The sequence below is a fragment of the Dipodomys spectabilis genome, unplaced genomic scaffold (genome assembly GCF_019054845.1).
Source record: "Dipodomys spectabilis isolate Male_0828 unplaced genomic scaffold, ASM1905484v1 ptg000002l, whole genome shotgun sequence".
NCBI lineage: Eukaryota > Metazoa > Chordata > Mammalia > Rodentia > Heteromyidae > Dipodomys > Dipodomys spectabilis.
Window position 1 is genome coordinate 33,965,306 of NW_024870679.1, and position 21,052 is coordinate 33,986,357.

Genomic DNA, 21,052 nt, shown 5'->3' on the forward strand with positions numbered 1-21,052 from the left:
TATGATACAATTTCTCAATTTTGATTTTTTTGTTATATGCCATATATCAACAAAGCTTACATCTTTGTGTTCTAAGAAGGTATATAGTGTTATGGTTTGGATATAAAATATATTCCCCAAAGCTGTTGTATTGAAGTCCCCAAAGAGAAAAGGTGTATCATGAGAGCTACATAGCTATATCTTCATTACTAGGTAAATCTATTGATAGTTTTGTATCTTAATAAGCTATTGAGAGGTGGTGGAAACTTTAGTAGGTAGGGTTTAGTTGAAAGAAATCACTTGGAATGCATAGAGTATATTCTCTCCTTTTCCACTCCCCCCTCTCTGTCTCTCTTTCTCTATCTTCCTAGCCAACATGAAATGAAGAAGTTTGTTCTACCACATGATCTGCAACAGGATATTTTACCTCACTCACCATAGCCCATTCTCATGGAGCCAAATGAACATAGATTGTCAACTCCAAAACTGTGAACCAAAACAAGGCTTTCCTTTTAGTTATTTCTTGTAGGTGCGTTTGTCAGAGTGCTAGACATCTGACTAACACAGACAGGAACGAACAATTCAACTCTACTCTGAAGCCATTATTATTATTATTAGGGTGGAAAGAAAGTCCAGAGCTGGAGTGAGTGGTGGTACCTAGTGACAGTGCTCTGAAATTCTGGGGTCTGCATTCATGGAGAGTAAGGTCTAGAAAGTGGCACTGGGGTAGCATCATGGAAGGTGGGCCTGTGATTGTGGATCTGCAGTTGTTCTGTTTTTAATTAGTTCCATCCTTCTATCAGATGATTTTCAAAAACATTTCTCTAACTTTTTTCTACCTTTCCTCCAGGGATTTAGACTTCCATATCTTTCATGCCGATCATCTTCTGGTCATCCCATTAGAAGTGATACCTGTAACTGGCAGTCAGAAGTGTCATGGAGCATGTGAACTATTAGAACCTATGGGTTTTGAGTGGATCCTTATGTCTACACAATGTGCTTCAATGGTGTTCTGGAAACCCCCGCCTAATATTGATTAAAGCACACATTTCCTCCCACTACCCATGAATCTCCACTAGGTTTCACTGAACCTGTTAATAAAGAACCTGTCCTGCTTAGATCCTTTAGATATTGTTTCACCCAACCTAAGTATTTCTTCTGGTTTTGTAACATGTAAGGATTTAATAAAAAATGAGTAGCTTTCCACATGTGGTCATGTTTTCTGACTTGTCAAGTGTTTATAGTTGTTTCATTTCAGATATAATTCTTTTGTCCAAGCAAATGAAAGCTGTTGGTAGCCAAAGGATGCATCTCTATCTGTTGAATACTGCAGAGAAGCTTAGGTTGAGCCATTGCTTTCCTTTCTCCACACTTAAAATTCAATTACCAGGCAAGCCCCAGGGAATGTGACTAAATACTAGTGGTGATATAAGAACCAAGAGTAACACTGTGTAAAACTGAGCTGCAACACCCCATCCCCCACGCCAGTGGCTGCTGGGAAAAAGGAGCTGAAAACTGCCTATTCCTAACACATAGCCAGCCTGGCGCATGGTGCAGCTGGTGAAAGACAAAGGCAGGAACTCATTCTCATGTACACCAGGAACTCAGACCATAGTGTCTGTCATGGGCTAAAATGTGAATCCAGAAAGGGCTGAGTTTGCCACCTGGAAGTCATCACGAGGCCAAAATTCTGACGGAAAATCATCAGTCTATTGAGCAAAAACTTGTTCTCAGGATGACCAAAGATAAGGTTTCACTTCTTATTAAGAAAAACAACAACAGTAAGACAAGTAACCTTTGCCTTTCAAATCCATTCATTTTTTGTCTTCAGAGAACTGGGTACTTATTTACTTAAAAAATGTGAACATAAGTGGAAAAAAAACAATCATGGCCTTAGTATGGATAAATGAAGTTGAATTTGGTTTCCTTTGAGTAGAAAGACTATGGTTTAAGAATTCAATTGGAGACAGATGGTGGTAACTCACACTTATAATTCTATCTACTCAGAAGGCTGAGATCTAAGGATAATGGTTCGATGACTCTTAGGTAGAAAAAGTCCATGAGACTCATTGCTAATTTACGACCAAAAAGCTAGAAATGGAGATGTGGTTCAAGAGGTAGAGTGCTAGTCTTGAGCAAAAAAAGCCAAGGGACTATGCCTTGAAAGAAAGAAAGAAAAAAGAACACAGTTGTGGAGAATCATTTAAATCTATATCATCAGGTTGATATAGACATCTATTTGTGTGTATCCTAAAAGAAAGCAAAATTCTCTCTATACTGTGAAAATGAAAGCAACTAAAAGCGGAAACATATGGCAAGGTGTGGACATTAAACTGTTAGAACTGATTGTAACTTTAATGCTATCCAAAGTCAGAATATTTGAATTGGAATTTTACTGAGTTGTCTCACATTTTTCAAAGTGAAGCTTTCCTGAGTGGTGCTTGTCATTTGGCAGGTGACAGAGGTGGTGAAGAGATATGAAGATATTTCAGCATCTTGATAGTGGTGGGGGTGGTTCCAGGGCTTTCTACCTATGTCAAAACTTGTCAGAGCAAAGAAGTGAAGAACTGCACTCTATTGTCTGTCAATTATAGAGCTGCTTTGCTAAAAAATAAAGCTGTCTGTTCCAAGGATACCTAAACCTATGAAAGGATTTGTATTATTCTTCATGCTGAGATGTAGGTGAAGAGAGATTATATTGATTTCTCACTTCATACTAATTGTAAATGGAAGCAATTTAGTGATACTGAATATGTATTTCCTGAGGAGAATATGTATTTGTTAAAGAATTGTGAAAAAGTATTCATAGCAATATAAGGTAAACTGTTGTCAAATAAGGGAGCAATTTTTATCCCTACAAGGTAATTTTGTAGATTTTTTGTTTATCAAAAAGTTTTAAACTGTACTAGCTAAGCAGACACTTCTTGTCTGCGTCCTCTAAACTTCTGCACATACAAGGATTATTAACAGTACAGTGGAACTATATACATAATGTAGATTTTTAAGAAAAACTCATTGGATATTAAAAGAAACATTCAAATTTGGAGCTGCCACTCAGTTAAAAATAAACATCAATACTGTTCATAAAATATCATGTACAGTTTAACTGAAGGTCTGAATGACAGATCTGCTTGTAAAAGGTTTAATGTTGATTATTTTGTCATAATATATAGGTCAATGCTGAGGTGATGTTCAGAAAGAATTAAATCCTACTGAATACAAATACATACAACTAAATTAAATATTGCCTAAATAAACTGACATATTAACAACTGATAAAAACATTCTGAAGAAGAACACTTGATGCATTCTTTTGTATCTGGCTGTAGACGGTGACTGTAAGAAATATTGGCACTTACTTTCCAATTGTATTGGGTAGCATTGTAAGTTGATTGTCATCTACTTTTAGAGTAGTGAGTTTTTTCAACAGTCCTAAAACAGAGGAGAAAGTTTTATGAATATGTCAGAGAAGCATATGGCAAGCAATATCTTAGCAAAGAAGTAAAAAAATCATTTGTGAGGAATGCTTTGCACGATAATTGGCTTCATTGTACTTACATAAACATGTAAATTGATATTGTATTCTTGTGCACTCTAGTTTTAATGTTATAAAAGTTCACTTATATTTATGATAGTTCAAGAATGCCAAATGCAGACAGATAAACAAAACCAAGGGGTCCATATCTATGCCCATGTTAACATAAATACTATTACTTTTCCCTTTGCTTTTGTGTAGCAAATGGATCAGTTGAAATTCTCAAACCAGTTATGATTTAATATTGAATTAACACCTACACAGGAATAACTAAAATTCCTGTTGTCATATATATTGTAAGCAAATCTAAATTAAGTCTAATAACCAAAAAAAGAACACTACAATAATGCACTGCAGTGCTCGTAAGTATGGACAGAGTTAAAATATAAATCTTTCACTTGGAACAGCATTATGCACAAAAACTTGCATTTTTAACATAATGGGTAGTACCAGCCAAGAATTAATGTTACAACTATTTATCTTTCACTGTCCAATTTATGCTCTATACCTTTATCTTGCTCTGAAGAACAGTTCATTTGATGTACTCAACTTCCTTATCTAGCCAAAATATAGCTTATAAAATCAGAATGACTTAAAATCCAAAGGTAAACCATTAAGATTGTTTGGAATTTTATTAAATTTGGTTAGAGCTACAAATATATGTTGTATAGTACTGTGTCCTACAGAAAGTCTGTCCTGAAAATCTAAGTTCCGTAGTTACATATCTTTTGAGAAGTGCCAAGTGAAATGATATAACATTCTTATTGCAGTTTTTCTAGGAACTTTCGATATACTGATGTAATAATGTTATTCTCTAAAGTTATACTTGGAAGTAGCATGTGTGTGTGTGTGTGTGTGTGTGTGTTTACATGCACACATGTGAAAGACTACCTTGAAGAGCTAGTACTTTAGGAACATGCTTTCACTTCATGGCCACTTCCTCTTAAGTATTTTGAGGATTCTTTAAAGGCAAGAATAAATCACAAAAAAAGTCTGAAGTAAAGTTGTGGAACTTTAAATTTCAGGGTGCTTAGTTACATTTTCTTTAGAGGCAGTCAGAATCTTTACTCTAGTAGAAACAAATGTAATCACTTCCAGACTGCTTTAAGAAAAGAGTCACAATTGTTTTTAATACATGAGATTGAAATAACTGCATAGTAAAGAGGAAGTTTCTCATGGCAATTTGTCTCTGAAGTCTGACACTGAATCTCTGAACACTGTTGTGTTCATCTATGTTCTAGAGGCGACATGTTCTATGTTCTAGCTTCACTCCTCTGTATATTAAAATTTCAACGTTGGGGGTTGGGAATGTGGCTTAGTGGTAGAGTGTTTGCCAAGCATTCATGAAGCCCTGTGTTCGATTCCTCAGTTCCACATAAACAGAAAAAGCGGGAAGTGGCACTATGGCTCAAGTGGTGGAGTGCTAGCTTTGAGCACAGAGAGGCTCAAAGACATGCCCTGAGTTCAAGCTCTAGGACTGGCAAAAAAAAATCAACTGGAAATGTACATGAACACTTGACCTTGTGCATATCAGCTGTGGAAGGAAAACAGAGGATTAAGAATCATAGCTAATGTTTTTTATAACTTGTAGCCCAGGCTATACAAACTGTTGCTCTCCCAGTAGAGCTAAAGGAAGGTTAATATTCTCTTCATCACTTCATCAGGCCACAATAAATTATGGGTTAATAGATGACTGAGCAGGCACCAGAAAGCCAGCCAGGTCACTAAACATTCTTAGGTACCCTGATCTGAAACAGTGCTGAGAAAAATGAGGCAGATTGGAAGTAAAGCAAATGTTGGTGCAATTCATTTTCCTGTAGTTTAGGGTAGTGGCTCTGACAAGAAGTTTTAAAAGTTGAGGGGAGTTTGGCCTCAGTGTTTAGCTCCACATCTCTGGATTTATAGGAACCTCACTCGTTTGTGATGAGGCTATTTTACCATTCAAACTCCAGCCACGGCTCCCCTCTTCAAACCAATTCTGGACCCCCAGAAGAATATGATTGTATACTTGGGCATCTGTTTCACCTGCATCACTCAGATCTCCCTCTGAATTTCCTATTGCATTTCCATATTCTATCTGCTCGAGTTCTTCTACCCTATATAAATCAAAGGCATTTTGGCTTATTCCTTCTTTCTGTTACCCTTTTCTCAATTTGCAGTTATAGGCCTGACCCAGTAGTGCCTGGCTACTATTACTATTTTTTTAAAGTAGCTAATGTTTACATATCATATCTGCTCACATAATACAACACTGAAGCTAGTCGCTGCCCAATATCTAAGTATAAAACCTATCAAGCTAGGCACCGGTGGGTCATGCCTGAGATCCTAGCTACTCAGGAGGCTGAGATCTGAGGATTGCAGTTCGAAGCCAGCCTGGGCAGAAAAGTCCTGGTGGGAATCTTATCTCCAATTAACCACTCCAAACCAGGAAGTGGAGCTGTGGTCAAGTGGTAGAGCTCTAGCCTTGAACACAAAGAGGTTCAGAGACACTGCCCAGGCCCTGAATTCAAGCCCCACAAACAACCAAAAAAACAAACAACTAAAAAAATCATGTAATGATAGCTAATACTGACTGAGCATTTATGATGTCACAGACTTTTCTACGTACTCATATTAATTAACTAGTTCCTTGAACAATCCCATGTTGCAGTACTACTATTAATCCCACATAATAGCTGATGATATGAGACACAGAGAAATTAAGTAATGTGTCTGAGATCACACAACTAGTAAGGTTAAAAACAACAACAACAAAATGGTCTGAATTCAGCTAGCCTAACTACGAAGCTTGTGTCCTTAATAACAAGTGAGCATAAGATAAACTATTTTGAGACATGAAAAAATGTATTCTCCATGATTGCTTTTCTGTGTTTTCCAAAGAATTTGGATGGCTCTCTAGTAGAGAAAAGAGGGCCTTCCATTTTCTACAAAACCAGCATAAAGGAAGGCATAAGCACCTGAGGCTTGTTGAGTATGTCAGTCCATTCAACTCTTCCACAGCTGCAGAAGGACCCAAACAGGCACAATGGAAGTAAATATTTTAGTTTCTTGTTATTTCTTTGTGTTAAAACTATGAAATCCTCTCTCTTATTCTTTAAAATGGTGGTGGCTCAAAAGACAATCCATGCTCAAATAGGAAAGACAAGATGCAATTTCCTATCCAATTAGAATCAATACATTATTCTGGGGCCAGAACAAAGCTCTCAGTGTCTTATCTAGGCAAGTTTTGTTTTTAGGTCAGAAAGGGTATTCTCTGAGAAACATCAGCCTGTCTATCTCGATAATCAGGTACTTCCATAGTGCCATAGATATACAAATGCAATTTACCCTGAAATTTCTGTCAGGTCTCAAGGCAGTTGAAGAATAAGCTAGCATAACAGAGTTTTTTCTCCAGACAAGAACCATCCAAATCTGCAATGGTTATATTTATGCTACTTACTTGTCCTCATGTGGTTATGCCAGCCTACAGTCTCTATTATTGATACATGTAGCTTTCCTACAACCTAATTTCCCAATCTGCTTTCTTGAAGGAGGACACTTTAGACAGACAATTGTATCATGTTAACATGTTTCACTTTCTATCTTCTTTCAAAAATAAAACCCGCTTTTTCTTTGTTTTAGATATGTCTCATCACCAGCACAGAGTTGAACTTAAAAATAAGCATTCTTTAAGATAAAGCAAGTTAAATTAATTTGTTATAGTTATTACAATTTATGACAAATAATTTGATTTCACTTTTATAGCTTCTATTTTGATGTGTTTAAAACTTTAGTTTTGTCCTCTCTTCTCCCTTTGTTTAGAAATCATAAATTTGATTTCTATGTAAGGCATACATTTTAAAATGCAATATGCTCGTTTAGTTTTGTATTTCTTACAGATTTCCTGGGGTCCTACATTTTCCTCAGATCATCACTATATTTCCAGTTTATCTGATGAAGTTCAGGTGCTTGTTCTTTCTTCTTAAATGTGGATAAATTCTTCTCCTGACTGAATATTTAAGGAGGATATACCAATATGCAGGCATAGTTCTTAGCACTGAGAAAGTAGCCATCAAGAAATTTATTTGAATACAGGTAGTTAATTCTATTAATTCTATGCATTTAAAGTGGTATGGAGGATGGGTGAGTTGGGTGTAAGGTTGAATTCTATCATCTTTACCAGTGCTCCTTTTCTGTTCTTATCTGTTCCAACACAACTAGGATTTCCATACTTAAGTGCTAACAACCTTCATCTAGGATATTTAATAAAAGTGTCAGTCAAAGAGTCTAGACAGGTTTAACTGTATCTGAATTTTCAGACAATGTCTCCCTGAAAAACACTTTAGTCAAGCTCTGACTAAAATCTTACAATTGAACTCATTGGAGAAATGCTGTTTAAGGGTATGCGATTATGTACATCAAAAATATCAGCATATCTCAGAATAAAAAAATAAAAGGTAAACTGTGATGATGCTAAAACTAATTCTCTACCAATCTGAAAGAATGATTAAAATGGCAGTAAAAATAAAGTACTGAATAATGTCATTTTTACAAACATTTTTAAGCTTCAGAACTTATCACTTCTGTATTCCCGAGATTAAAGTCTACATTTCAAAAATCAAATATTTTGATTGTATTCGCCTAGCTGAGTACTCTAATAAATAATAGCAAGATATTTTGCAAAAGGTTTACCCATTTTCAGTTTTTTATGTAAAAATTTATAAATAAAAATGGTTAAATTCTGGTGCCAGTGGATCATACCGGTAATCCTAGCTACTCAGGAGGATGAGATCTGAGAATTGTGGTTTGAAGATAGCCTGGGCTGGACACATCTCCAGTTAACCTCTCAAAAACTGGAAGTGGAGCTGTGGCTCAAGCAGTAGAATGCTAGTTTTGAGCCCAAAGAGGCTCAGGGACAGTGCCCAGGCCCTGAGTTCAAGCCACACAACTGACAAAAGTTTAAGCCCCACAAATGACAAAAAAGGTTAGAAAGTTTACAATATATCTTTATAAATTGTCTCACTTCAGACATCTTAATAACATAATAAAAACAGTATATTCCCTTTTTATATGCTTGTTTCTCAAGACTGGCACTTTACCTACCTCTTGAGCCACAACTCTGCTTTCAATATGTCCCTTTTAAAATTATTAAACCATGAAAACATTTTATATTTAGAAATTTCATGTTATTTCTATACTGTAGCAATGTTACAATGACATTAAAAATATAACAACATACGGATAGACGTTACTGTCAGCCTATGGCGATACAAGGAGATACCATTCATTATCTAATTACTCAAAATCTAACAAATATGCTATGATATGTAAATAACCCTTTACAAGTTACGATGTTTAACATTTTAAATTAATTTAATAGGAGTATTGTAATAGGAATGATGTGAATAGTCATGCACAGCAAATTTGCTAATTCATTAATGCCAAGCTAGCGGTACATGCATGTGTACAAGAAAGATACACTGTCAAAGAGATGTTTACATCTGACATAATTATCCATGACAAAATATTTTATTCTCACCTATGGAGTCGGGTAGCTGCTGTAACATATTGGATGACAGTAAGAGGTCCTCCAAGGCTTCACAGCCAGAAATGTCCATGTCGACGGTCTCTATTCTGTTTTTGGACATATCCAGGTATACCAGCATCTTTAACTTCCCTATAGACTTGATGACATTGCATAAACTCAGGATTAGTTGAGAAATTTTCACAAGACATTTTAAAGCTTATAAACCCCACAATATTATAAAATGAATTTTAAAAATCAATCACAAGTTTTGACGAGAATATGGAAATATTGTAACTCTCAGATATTGCTAATAGTAAAAACAGCTTGACATTTCTCAAAATGTAAAAGAGTTTCTATGTGACTGAGATATCCATATGTATATATACTTGTAAATAAAGATATATGCATACAAAAATTGCACAGTTACAAAGCAGTAAAGGTTCAAATGTGTATCAATCCATGAATGGGTAAGCAAAATGTGATATATGTATGCAGTAGAATACTATTGGATAATAAAAATGAATGAACTACTCATACATGATTCAAAATGAGTGAACCTTGAAAGATGTCAGTCACAAAAGACTAAGTATTGTATGATTCCATGTACATGAAATACCCAGAAGATACAAATCCATAGACAGAAGGTAGAGTGTGGTTGTTAGGGACTGGGCAGAAGGGAAGGGACTGGAAAAAGGAAAGTAGATTTAAGTGGATGAAGAAGCTGGCTATAAGGAAATCATGAGAAAGTAATCTGTTAATTCATCTAGAAGCACCAAAGGTGGGACTTGGCAGCATTTGTCCAGGAGCCAAAGAACTGGGCAATTTTTATCCAGAATTGGAGAGTCATTTGTTGGAAGCCTCCCAGGATTGGGTGTGACCCCAAGTAAAGAGGTAGTCTCCAGGTAAGACATTCCTGAAGAGGTGATGGACTGATAAGCAGCATTTCTAGAAACTAGGGTGGAACAGAGATAGAAAAAAGTTCTTCATTCCTGGAAAAGGGCACATGATAGCATCTGCCATAAACAACAGTCTCGACACAAAACCATACCAATACAAAAGGGTGGAAATGAAATGGAAACTTAACTTTTATCTAAGTACAGGCTGCAAAGCCTGCATTTGTACTGGCAGTTCTTGACCTCCATGTCTCTGATTAACTAAACCCTTTGCTTTGTTTCCTCAGCATCTTCCTGGGCACAGATTATAAGTGCAGTCTTGAGGGAGCTGAATTGTTGTGAGGGCACTTAGAACACTCAGGTCACGGAGCTAAGCTTTATTCCTCCCCAGGAGAAAGTGTCACTTTATTAATGGCTTTCTTCCTCAAAGAACTGTTATGCTAGCCATCTACTGTTGTGTTGAGCAAAAAAAACAAAACAAAACAAAACACCCCATGATATGTTAGGGTTTTGCACATGTGTGTATTTCTTTCTTTGCTCCTTTATCATAAGGGAATTTCTTTCATCCTTGAAGCTTCTTTCAGTGTTATCTTGCTTTTTTCCAACCCAGATCAATATTTTGCTGTGCAGTTTCTGAACATATATTTTGGAAACAAAATAATGCTTTGTGATGCCTGTGAGCTTTATTTATTTATTATTTATTTACTTATAGTCTTTCTCAAGCTTCACTTGAGGCATTAATAGCCTAGGTTCTAGGTCTTTCAGGCTCTAGGTCTCAGAATCCTTGAGGATGTTGACAGTTGTTTCAACATCTCTCAGGACATAGGGGTGTCTGTAAGTGAGCACTGGGCTGGCAAATGTAGAGAATGAAAATCACAAGTTAAAGCTCAAGCTTTCAATGGCGTATTAACTTGTTACTTAGTAGTATAGGAATTAAGAAAAAGGAGAACTTGATTTTTTTTCTTGCTTTTTTGACATCAAATAGTTTAGAATTAATCATCTGTGAACATTGACAGACATGGGCTGCCAACTTCACCTAAACATGAGCCTGTCAAAGCCAACCCTGGATGGGTGATTGACAAACACCTATTTGTCAGTACCAGCATTCAGAAAAGCTATGGCTATTTTTGGCAGGGGTTGTGAGATATTCACATATAGGCTGAAGCAAGATGACTAATTAAAGTGTGCTAAGCAAGTTATGGGATCTATTCAAAGCTGAGAGAATAGATGACAACGTTGACAAAAGACAAATTAGGCTTTAAAGATTTTTAAAGATTTCACCACCTCCTTTTCATTTATATAATAAGCTTATTTGAGATATGAGTTAATTTCTACAGTTAGAAAGCTGAAACACATGACAGGATCTAGAAAAGCATGATGAATCAAATTTTCATTTGTGCCTTCTCCTGGTCTTGTAAAGAGCATACAGGAGCAGTGCCATGCATAGCAGTCTGTAGAGATGGTTTAAATCGAAACCCTTATCTGCTGGCTGTATTATGTTGGGCTATTTACCTGTTCTTTCACTTCCATTATCCACAAAAGGAGAGCAGTGTTAGTGTTAGAACATGCTTCACAGGGTTCTGATGAGGATTCAATGAGTCAATATACGTAAAATGTCATGTAATGCCTAGCTGATGACAAATACTGTGGAAGTGGCTTTAAAAATATGTATTTATTGTTATAATAAAGGTGATGTACAGATGGGTTACATTTACATAAGTCAGATAAAGAGTACCTTTCTTTTTAAACAATGTCACCCTTTTTCTCACTCTCTTCTAGTTTTTCCCTCTGTTCCCAACCCACAAGTTGTATAATTTATTTTCAACATCGAGTCTAGTGAATGTTATTGTTGCATTCATTCACCATTTGCCCCTTTCTTTACTCTTCCAAAGACAAATAAATGAACAAACAAGACAAAAGGAAATGAAAACAAAAAACGGCAACAAAGAAAACAACCCTCTTGTTTCCACTTCCTGGAGTTCATTTCAATAAATATTATTTGATTTGGCCAGATGCTCATAGCTATTGTGCCTGCGTAATCCTCTCCTAACAATATCTTCTTTTGGTCTCACACAATGTGAATGCCTAGAGATCTGTGTAATTTATCATGTCCCAGTGTATTTTTTTTTAACCTTCCAGTGTGTTTACTTTTAGATTTACAGGCACATTCTAGTTACACAAATGAGGGAAACCATGAAATCTCTGTTTCTTTGGGTCTGCCTGACTTGGCTCAATATTATTCTTCACAAGTCTTCCCATTTCCTTATGAATAGTACAGTATCATTCTTTCTGATGGATGAGTAGAATTTCATTGTGTATATATACCACATTTTCATGATCCATTTATCCATTGAGGGTCATTTGGTTTGATTTCATATCTTGGCTATGGTAAACAATCCTGCAATGAACAAGCTTATGCTGGTGGCTTTAGTATGGCCTTGTTTGTATTCTATTGGATAGATGCCTAGGAGTGGAATTGCTGGGTGATAGGGAAGTGCTATGCTTAGTCTTTTGAGGAACTTCCATACTGTCCACATAGAATGGGAGCAGATTTTTATTAGCTAATCAGACAAAGGCCTGATATCTAAAATATACTTAGAGCTCACAGTTATTAAACACCCTACAAATAAACTCACAAAGAAACAATAACCAATTAATAAATGGGATAAAGACTCAAAGAGAGACTTCTCAGAAGAAGAAGTAAGAATGGCCAATAGATGCATGAAGAAATGTTCAATATCTCTGGCCACAAAACAAGTGCAAATTGTGGAATTGACAATAAGCAATGCTGGTAGGGATGTGGCCTAAAGGTAACTCTACTACACTGTTGGTGGGAATGTAAACTGTTCAGTGGTTATGTAAGTGGTTTTGAATAAATAACTATATTCAATAAACAGATGTAAAATTGCAGCTAGACATACATTCTGGTTCCACAATCTCTGTATTGGAATTAGTAATGGCATTCTTATTTATATTCATGTGCTGAGTAGTATAATATAATGTTCTATTCTAGCACTCTTTTAGTAGATGGGTGGTCACATGACATCAGTTGAAGCCAAACCCACTGCTCACAGATGTTACTAGGCTGCCTCTTTGTTGAGGAAAAAAATCTGACTATAATTGAACTTTGTCTTTAATGCTGTATAGTCCTTGCCACCTTTAAAATTCTAATTGGCTCTATTGGACCTCATTTGAACGCAGACTTACATTTTGTGAAAGAGCTCTCTTAATATGAGATGAAATCATTATCTATTTACCTATAAGAAATAATGTTGATTTTACAAAATTAAATTCGGTGTTAGATATAGTATTTCTCTTTAAAATTAACTATGAATTCACCAACTTTTTAAAGCAGTAAATATGGGAAGAAATAACAAGTATGCTCCCGAGACAGCGAGAGAAATCATTCACTGCGTACACAACACTTACAAAAGATACATTAAACACAAACGCAATGCAAAACAGTTGGTAGCTGAACTCTCTAAACATTAGTTTTCTGAGAAATGTGAACACTGAGATTCAACATCTAGGGTTATTATAATAATCAATCAACATGTAATATAAATGCTATAAATCATGGCATAATAAAACTTACATACCCCAGGTAGAATTTGCAATGCATTATTATCCATCCATAACTCCCTTAAATTTTGTATTTGATCCAGAACTTCAGGCTGGGAGAGAGGCAGGAAGAGAGAATAGAGGAAAAAAACAAGTTAGTCTTTTCTTATCATGTATAGCAGACGTTATTTCTTGAACTTTTGTTTGTAATTGACTCATGTTAATTCTCTAAGAGATTCCAGGGTTCACAGACTTTCTATCAACCTGGTAGTCCTGGAGATAGCCAACCTAGAATAACAATAATTATAAAAATTAAAATCCATTATTTAGATATCTTACTCTACTACTTTAATACCTTTCTCTTGTCCTTTGTAACATTAATTTTACTCCAATTAGTTGAGCAGTTTCTTTTTCACAAGAGTATAAACATTCAAAGGCTAGGGTGTGTTGTTTCATAAGCACTTTATTTTCGCATCTCTGTTTCTTACTACGTAGTCATACTTGGTACCTCACATTCAAACACCCACTTGCAAGAAGCATTGCAGTATTGTGATGGGCTAGATTAAGATCCTTTGTTTCTTATCCCTTCAATCCATTAATAATTATCTGCTGAATAGGAGAGATACCTACTGTATGTATTGCACAATGCAAATCAAGCAAAAGCAGATTCATTCTCTATTAAAGTGTTCTGAGCAAGTTTTGGAGCTAGATCTATTATTGAAGAAGGATTATAGATAACTAACCCCCCCCCCCCCAAAAAAAAAAAAAAACTACACGAGAGAAAAGAACAGCATACTGAACGGAGGCAAAACACAGTGAGAGAGAATGAAAGAGAGAGAGAAAAAGAGAAAGAGAGAGAGAGAGAGACAGACAGACAGACAGATACAGACAAAGACACAGATACAGAGAGAGACACTGAGAGACAGAGAGACAGAGAGGGAGACAGAGAGACAGAGAGACAGACAGAGAAAGACCAAAGTGCATGAGATATTGATTACCTATCTAGAAGCAAAATTAACTACCTGGTAGTCACACTATACCAGGAGGGTAAAAGTTGCCATTATTGTCAGCATCATCTCCCTCCTTGTGGTGGTCTTTTCACCCATTTTTATTTTCTCCAGAAATTACCAATTTCCTAAGTTTTAGGCTCTGTCCTTCCTCTGGAGTAGAGTCTGTTTCATCATTTTATGGGAGTGAGTAACACTAGTCAATACATTGTATTTACCTAGCCACAGGGATTGATTCAGAGATGGGGATGTGACTTGTTCAAAACCTATGTAAAGGCTTGTGCCTGTGCCTATAATCCTAGCTGCTTGGGAAGGAGGATCATAGTTCCAGACTACTTCAGGCTAAGTCCCATCTAAACAGAAAAAGGTGGGTGTGCTGTGTGTAGCTGTCATCTCAGTTATAGAGGGTAGTTTAAATAGAAGATTTACTCTCCAGGCTAGCCTAGGAAAAGATAGATTCTCAGCCAGAGCAAAAAGGGCTGGGGTCATAATTTACATGCATCTGCCCATGAAGAATGAAGCTCTCTGTAACTGTAATCCCTCTGTACACTATTTTTACAATAAAATTCTTTTTATAATAAAAAGAATGAAGCTCTCAATTCAAACCCTAGTTCCACTAACCAACAATCAATCAAACATGTAAAGCAATCACTCTTGGAATGGAACTTCTTGGTTAAAACTATTGGTAGTTCCTGTTGGATTAGAAACTAGAAAGAAGCAGCCCAAGCAATTTCAGTCAAGAAGAAAAGGGGGAAAGAATTTGAAAATAGAGTCTTTCAAATGAAAGGAAAACAAGCTAGAGCTGAAAGATAGAGCCAAGAAATAAATAGAACTGATAGCATCAGAGAAGGGACTGACTTCAGACAGATGTGATATGCTTTTTTCCCCTCTGATTTGAGGGAGAATGGCTCAGGATGCTATGAGTATAAGGAGACATGGAGAAAGGATGAGTAGAAGTTGAGAGGATGCATACATTAAATTATCAAGTATTCTAGATGAGATGGAGGACAAGGGAGCAAGAATCTTATGTAACAGCATAGCTGGGAGAGAACTGGATACAAATGTGAGAGTATACAAAGTCAATTGAAAGAGCTATGTCATTTTCTGGGCCAGGAATGGGGATGGATAGTCTAACATAAAACAGAAGAAATAAAACCTCCATTCAGGTTTACATTAAGTCAGTAAAGAATGAAGTAGGAGTGAGGGACAGAAAATATTACAAAGATGGAAAATTAGAAAGAGAAGTCAGAATTTAGGAATCTGGTATTTCTGAAGTAATTACAGATAATGACAGCCTACAAGCTCTACCCCTGAAGATGGTCAGCCGAGGTAAGAAGTATGATGTTATGGTTTGTGGGCAAGGGCGTGTAGGCCTTGCATGGCTTCTAAGGATTCTAGCAGTCCATTATCTTAATTTCACATATCTGCTGTCTTGGCTATGCATCAGACAAAATAGCAAAGATGACTAATTATCCCTCTGAAATTTCTCTAACACTGAGTTCTACTAGGGATCCTAGAAATCTCTCACTTCTTAGAAAGGAATAATTTGCTAACCTACATTTCTGCTTTATTTCCAAAGACCTCATTCCTGCTCTTTAATAGGATAATGGAGTAACAGTCCTACTTTATGGATAAATAATTGAAAATCATTTCCTGAGGAAAATGAGAACAATTTGATAAGGGTGGTATCACTGTAGCTGGAATTGTTTTTCAGGTTTTCTGGCTCCAAAGATGACATCACATTATAACTTAAAATTAAAATTCCAAAATAACAAAGAGAACTAGTAATCACAAATGACCCAGAAAGAGAAAAAAGCATGTACTAGGTTTCTAAATAAAACATATTTTAATCACTAGATAAATAATAATATTAGTATTATAAAGTGTACCACAGAGGAAGTTGCAGGAATTTCCAAATAATAGCAGAGAGAAAAATGTAGTTAGCGATCAATACAGTCTTGCTCTAAACAAAACAAAAATGTAATATGATGATCATCTCATGATCAATAGATAATTTAAAAGTGGATCTTAGAACTAAACTAAATGGCTATGTTCAATTAATTTCATCACAAACTCAATCAGCTTTATTAAAAGCAAATAAATTAATTCAAGGATAACTTGGCATGTTCTATACTGAGAAAAGACCTGTAAGATAACCAAACTCAGAAGCAACTTTTTTACCTCCAAAGTATTTTCAAATAAGTATCTCCTGCTTTGAAACCTTTAAATGCGGTTCCAGGCAATTATATAAAAATATTTAAAATAGAAAACAATATTAATATAGAAAAATGTTCATTGCAGAAGTTAATGTTTAAAAGTTGGTTTCCAAGCTAAATATGTGATAAGATAACAGAATAGACAACAAAATTATAATTAATAAATTGGTTTAGTGTTCAGCAACACAGATAAATTATATGTATTTTTTAATTTTTAATTACAAAAATGAGTAGTTTCGTTACCTTGTTCATGTAATTGTAGCCCCCTCTGTACTGTATTTTCACAATAAAAAATGAGTAGTCTTTTTTCCTAGGTGTGTGTGTGTGTGTATGTGTGTGTGTGTGTTGGTACTGGAGTTTAAATTTGGGGACTGCATGCTGCCCCTGAGCAGTTTTGCTCAGGCCAGTGTTCTACTAACTTACAGTTTTGCAAACAATGTCGCATGTAAAAGCAAATATAGTGAATGGAAAGAGGAAAAGTGAGTGAATATAGTCCTAATTCTCAATGCACTTGTTTGAAAATGGAACAATGAGACTTGGTGGGATGGTGGGAGAAGGGATGGTTGGGAGGGGGAAGAGTGGTGGAAGAGTGTCTCACCAACATGTGTTGTACAGCTAGTTGGATGCCAGTGGCTCACACCTATAACCCTAGCTACTCAGAAGGTTAAAATCTGTGGATCATGGTTCCAAACTAGCCTAGGCAGGAATGTCCATGAGACTCTCATCTCCAAATAACTACCAGAAAAACCAGAAGTGGAGCTCAGTGGCTTAAGTGGTAGAGTCCTAGCCTTGAGGTACAGTGTCCAGTACCTGAGTTCAAGCTTCAGTACCAGCACTACTAACAAAAAAAGGACATTCTGAATTCAATCCAACTTGTACAACTATTTGAAGGTAATAATTTGAAGGTAAAAAGCAAGCACAAAATTTCATCTAGCACTAATCAATTTCTATAAATTGAAAAACTGTTGTATGTCCATGAATACACATACAATCAGTAAAAGTAGGAATATAGGATGACGCATAACATGTTTTAAAAAATAATGACCTTGGAGGAGAGATTAGGATAGACTAGCCTAGAACAGAGAAAAGACAAGACTTCTAATTGACCGGTAGTGGTTTGTTTCCTTACCACAAAGACAAACTGCACAAACTTTTGTGCATTTTGGTTAGAGGTATTTGTTATGTTACTTTACAATTTTTACATTTTTTCAGTTTTAAAAATTTAGAAAAACTATACATTATATCCAAATATTAATTTCAAAAATCTTAGTAATGCTATTAGAATAAATTTAAAATTTTCTTCTCTTGCATTTCCAGTATTTTCAAATCTCCAATAGTATGTGTATCAAAGTGTATTAAAAATTAGAGAACATTTCAGTGTATTTTCTTTAAATTGATACTTAAGCTTACTTAAGCTTTGTTTTCAAAGTAATTTTCCATAACTACCCAAAATGAGTGAAGAAAATTATCACATCAATAAAAACACAAAGAAAACATTTTGAATGACTGCAATGATTTCCAACAACTCATTTCAAGTACATGTAATTTTAGATTGTTATATTATTTTGAATAGTTTTTTATCTTTTATACCACTAATTTGTATAATGCAGGTCAATTATATGTGGTTATAACCTACTATATTTCTGTTCTAATGTGGTTTAGAGAAATGTTCACTATGGAAAAAACCTAACATTTTTTATATCTATAACTTTTCAAAGTAAAATCAGTAAGAGGAAAAAAAGGATCTTTAGAGTTTAAATGTCTCAAATTTCACCACTCTGGACAGTGCTATGGAAGTTCATTAAAAAAACAAAACACAGATCTTTCCTCTACCACAGATAGGCCCATACCATCCTGGGCATCTACCCAGAACATCACAGGATATTATAAAGACACTTGCACATCCAGATTCATTGCTGTATTATTCACAATAGCCAAGTTATGGAAACAGCCAAGATGCCCAATGGATAAGTGGGTCCAAAACGTGATACCTAGATACAATGAAAATTTACACAACCATTAGAAAGAATAGTGTTATGTCATATACAGGAAAATTGATAGATTTAGAACAAATCATGTTAATTGAGGTAAGCCAAGCTCAGAGAGACCAACAGTGCATGTTTTCTCTCATATGAGCAAGCTAGATTTAAAATACACTCATTTGATTTTTCTTTTTGTCCTGTTTGTCATTGGGAGGGCAAAGAGGGTGCAGGGATATGGAGGGATCAAGGGTGAACAGATGTGCAGTGGTACTCACTAGTCTTGTGGGTACTCACTAGTCTTGTTGGCAGGAATGAAAGGGAACACTGTGAGAGAGCGAAGGAAGGGGTGATATTGTCCAAAAAGAAATGTATTCATTACTTGACTTACAAAATGGTGACCCTTCTGTACATCACCCTTATAGTAATATTTTTCAAATTAATTAAATTAAATTAAAATTCCATGAGATGATCCAGTAAGTGTCATAACAATAGAGACTTGTAGACCTACAAGATATTGGAGTGAAACCCATGATCCAAATAAGTAAATGTGAAGATTCATTTGCCACACAATAAATACAAAATATCTAATGCAAACTTTAAAACTACATTCTCTAACCAAAGTGACATAACTCTGATATTTCATAGAGCTATTATAATTCAAATGTTTGTTTTCATATCTTTAATACTTAAGAGGTATTGTTTTCTTTTGTTTACTCTTCAGAACTTTGTTGAATAACATTTGGTGTTTGCAGTTTGCCAAGAAAGTGTAATTTCTGTTTAAGAAACTTTCTTCCTTTTTTATTTAAATCCTTTATTTAGTAATTCACTTGGTTTATTGCTAGCCCTTTAGCTCTCACAACTGGGAAATCTTTTATTCATGAATTTCACAGCCGTGGTTGAAACTCTTCCTGATATACAAAATTGGATGACTAAAATTGTTCTCTTTTGAAAAGCCTACTTATCATTCTCTCAATTGTAATGTACTACATGACTTGAGATTGTTTAACTTCCTCAGCTAATTTCTTTGGAGAGGAAAAGGTTAGATCCACAGGGTCTGGTCTATTTCCAGGTTACATTAATTTCATGTCTCTCAGTTTTATTTAGGAAGTCAATACCACTAAAGTGGGCATACAAATTTAAAAATTTGCTTCTATTTCATTCCCTTCAGGAAAAAGATGCACTTTAATAATTGTTGAGTGGATAAATAGGTGTTCTTAGTGACAATAATAAAATATGAATTGATAAATTAATTCATAAGCTCTTATGAATATTTTAGTAGGACTTGAGCATAATGAATTCATTCATTTAAATACTCAGTTGTGTATACTAAAAGAATAGAGGAAAATCTATGCACAACTTATTGCGGATAAGGAAACACAGTATGCAAAGGAAGAATTGGCATACAAAATGATCTGAAAAGGTTGGAAGACTGACTACTTTAGCAAAATGATGTTGAATGGAAATGGATAGAAAGATCCACTGTATGTTCCCAAACCAATCACAGAAATATGGAATTAGAAGCAATAGCACATGTGAAGAAAATTGGGGATTTAACTGGAGTAAAGTCAAGATTCATTCATATATTTGTAGTGAATTCATTCACTCTAGAAATATCCTCCGCTCTACCTTAGGAAGATACTACTAAAGGAAAACAACGTACCAGTAAAGTAATGGCCAGCTTGGTGTCTCCTACCTACAACTGGTGGCCATTACTCAGGGGAGGGTCTTGGTATGAGCCCAAAGTAACAGAACTAATATATGAGGAACACGAGCATGATCTTCAAGTTTTCTAAGACTATTGTTTAGAAATAGAGGAATATTCTAAAAAGCAAGTGGTTCATATTGAGCATGCTATCTCCTTAGAATGAAGGTAGCTTAGGAGGCGCTCCAATGCTAGAAACTTTAAACCTTTCAACAATTTTATTCAGTTTACTAGTATGTCCCAGGCCAGAGGGAAAAAATAGTAAATAATAGACAAATTTTCATGGGAGTTCATGGTTCTTAGGCTGGGCCCTCCAAAATAGCAGTTGGATAAGAAAAAGCAATCCTATAAAGTTGCAGAGCTTCTGCAGGGCAAATGACATAGCTAGCAAGATCAATAGAAAGCCCACGGATTGGGAGAAGATCTTTACTAGCCATACAACCGACAAGGGTCTCATATCTAAAATATACTTGGAACTCAAAAAATTAAACCACCCAACAACAAATCCTCAAAGAAACAACTCCCCAATAAATAAGTGGGCAAAAGACTTAAAGAGAAACTTCTCTGAAGAAGAAAGAAGGATGGCCAATAGACACATGAAAAAATGTTCAACCTCCCTAGCCATAAAAGAAATGCAAATCAAAACAACATTGAGATATCACCTCACTCCA

The 21,052-nt window shown here is 35.5% G+C and overlaps 1 protein-coding gene and 1 long non-coding RNA gene across 2 annotated transcripts in view; one reads left to right on the forward strand and one right to left on the reverse strand.

Annotated features, from left to right (window-relative positions):
- LOC122106848 overlaps window positions 1-1,166 on the forward strand; it is a 105,109-nt gene extending 103,943 nt beyond the window's left edge. Inside the window, exon 3 of the long non-coding RNA XR_006147243.1 lies at window positions 830-1,166. This is a non-coding gene — a long non-coding RNA (uncharacterized LOC122106848). The remainder of the gene's footprint in view (window positions 1-829) is intronic.
- The window catches only part of Lrrc7 (leucine rich repeat containing 7), a 294,553-nt gene that overhangs the window by 99,700 nt on the left and 173,801 nt on the right, over window positions 1-21,052 (reverse strand). Inside the window, exons 7-9 of the mRNA XM_042678371.1 lie at window positions 13,513-13,587; window positions 9,033-9,177; window positions 3,339-3,411 (exon numbers count right to left, since the gene is read on the reverse strand). Of these exons, the coding sequence (XP_042534305.1) occupies window positions 3,339-3,411; window positions 9,033-9,177; window positions 13,513-13,587 (293 nt within the window). The remainder of the gene's footprint in view (window positions 1-3,338; window positions 3,412-9,032; window positions 9,178-13,512; window positions 13,588-21,052) is intronic.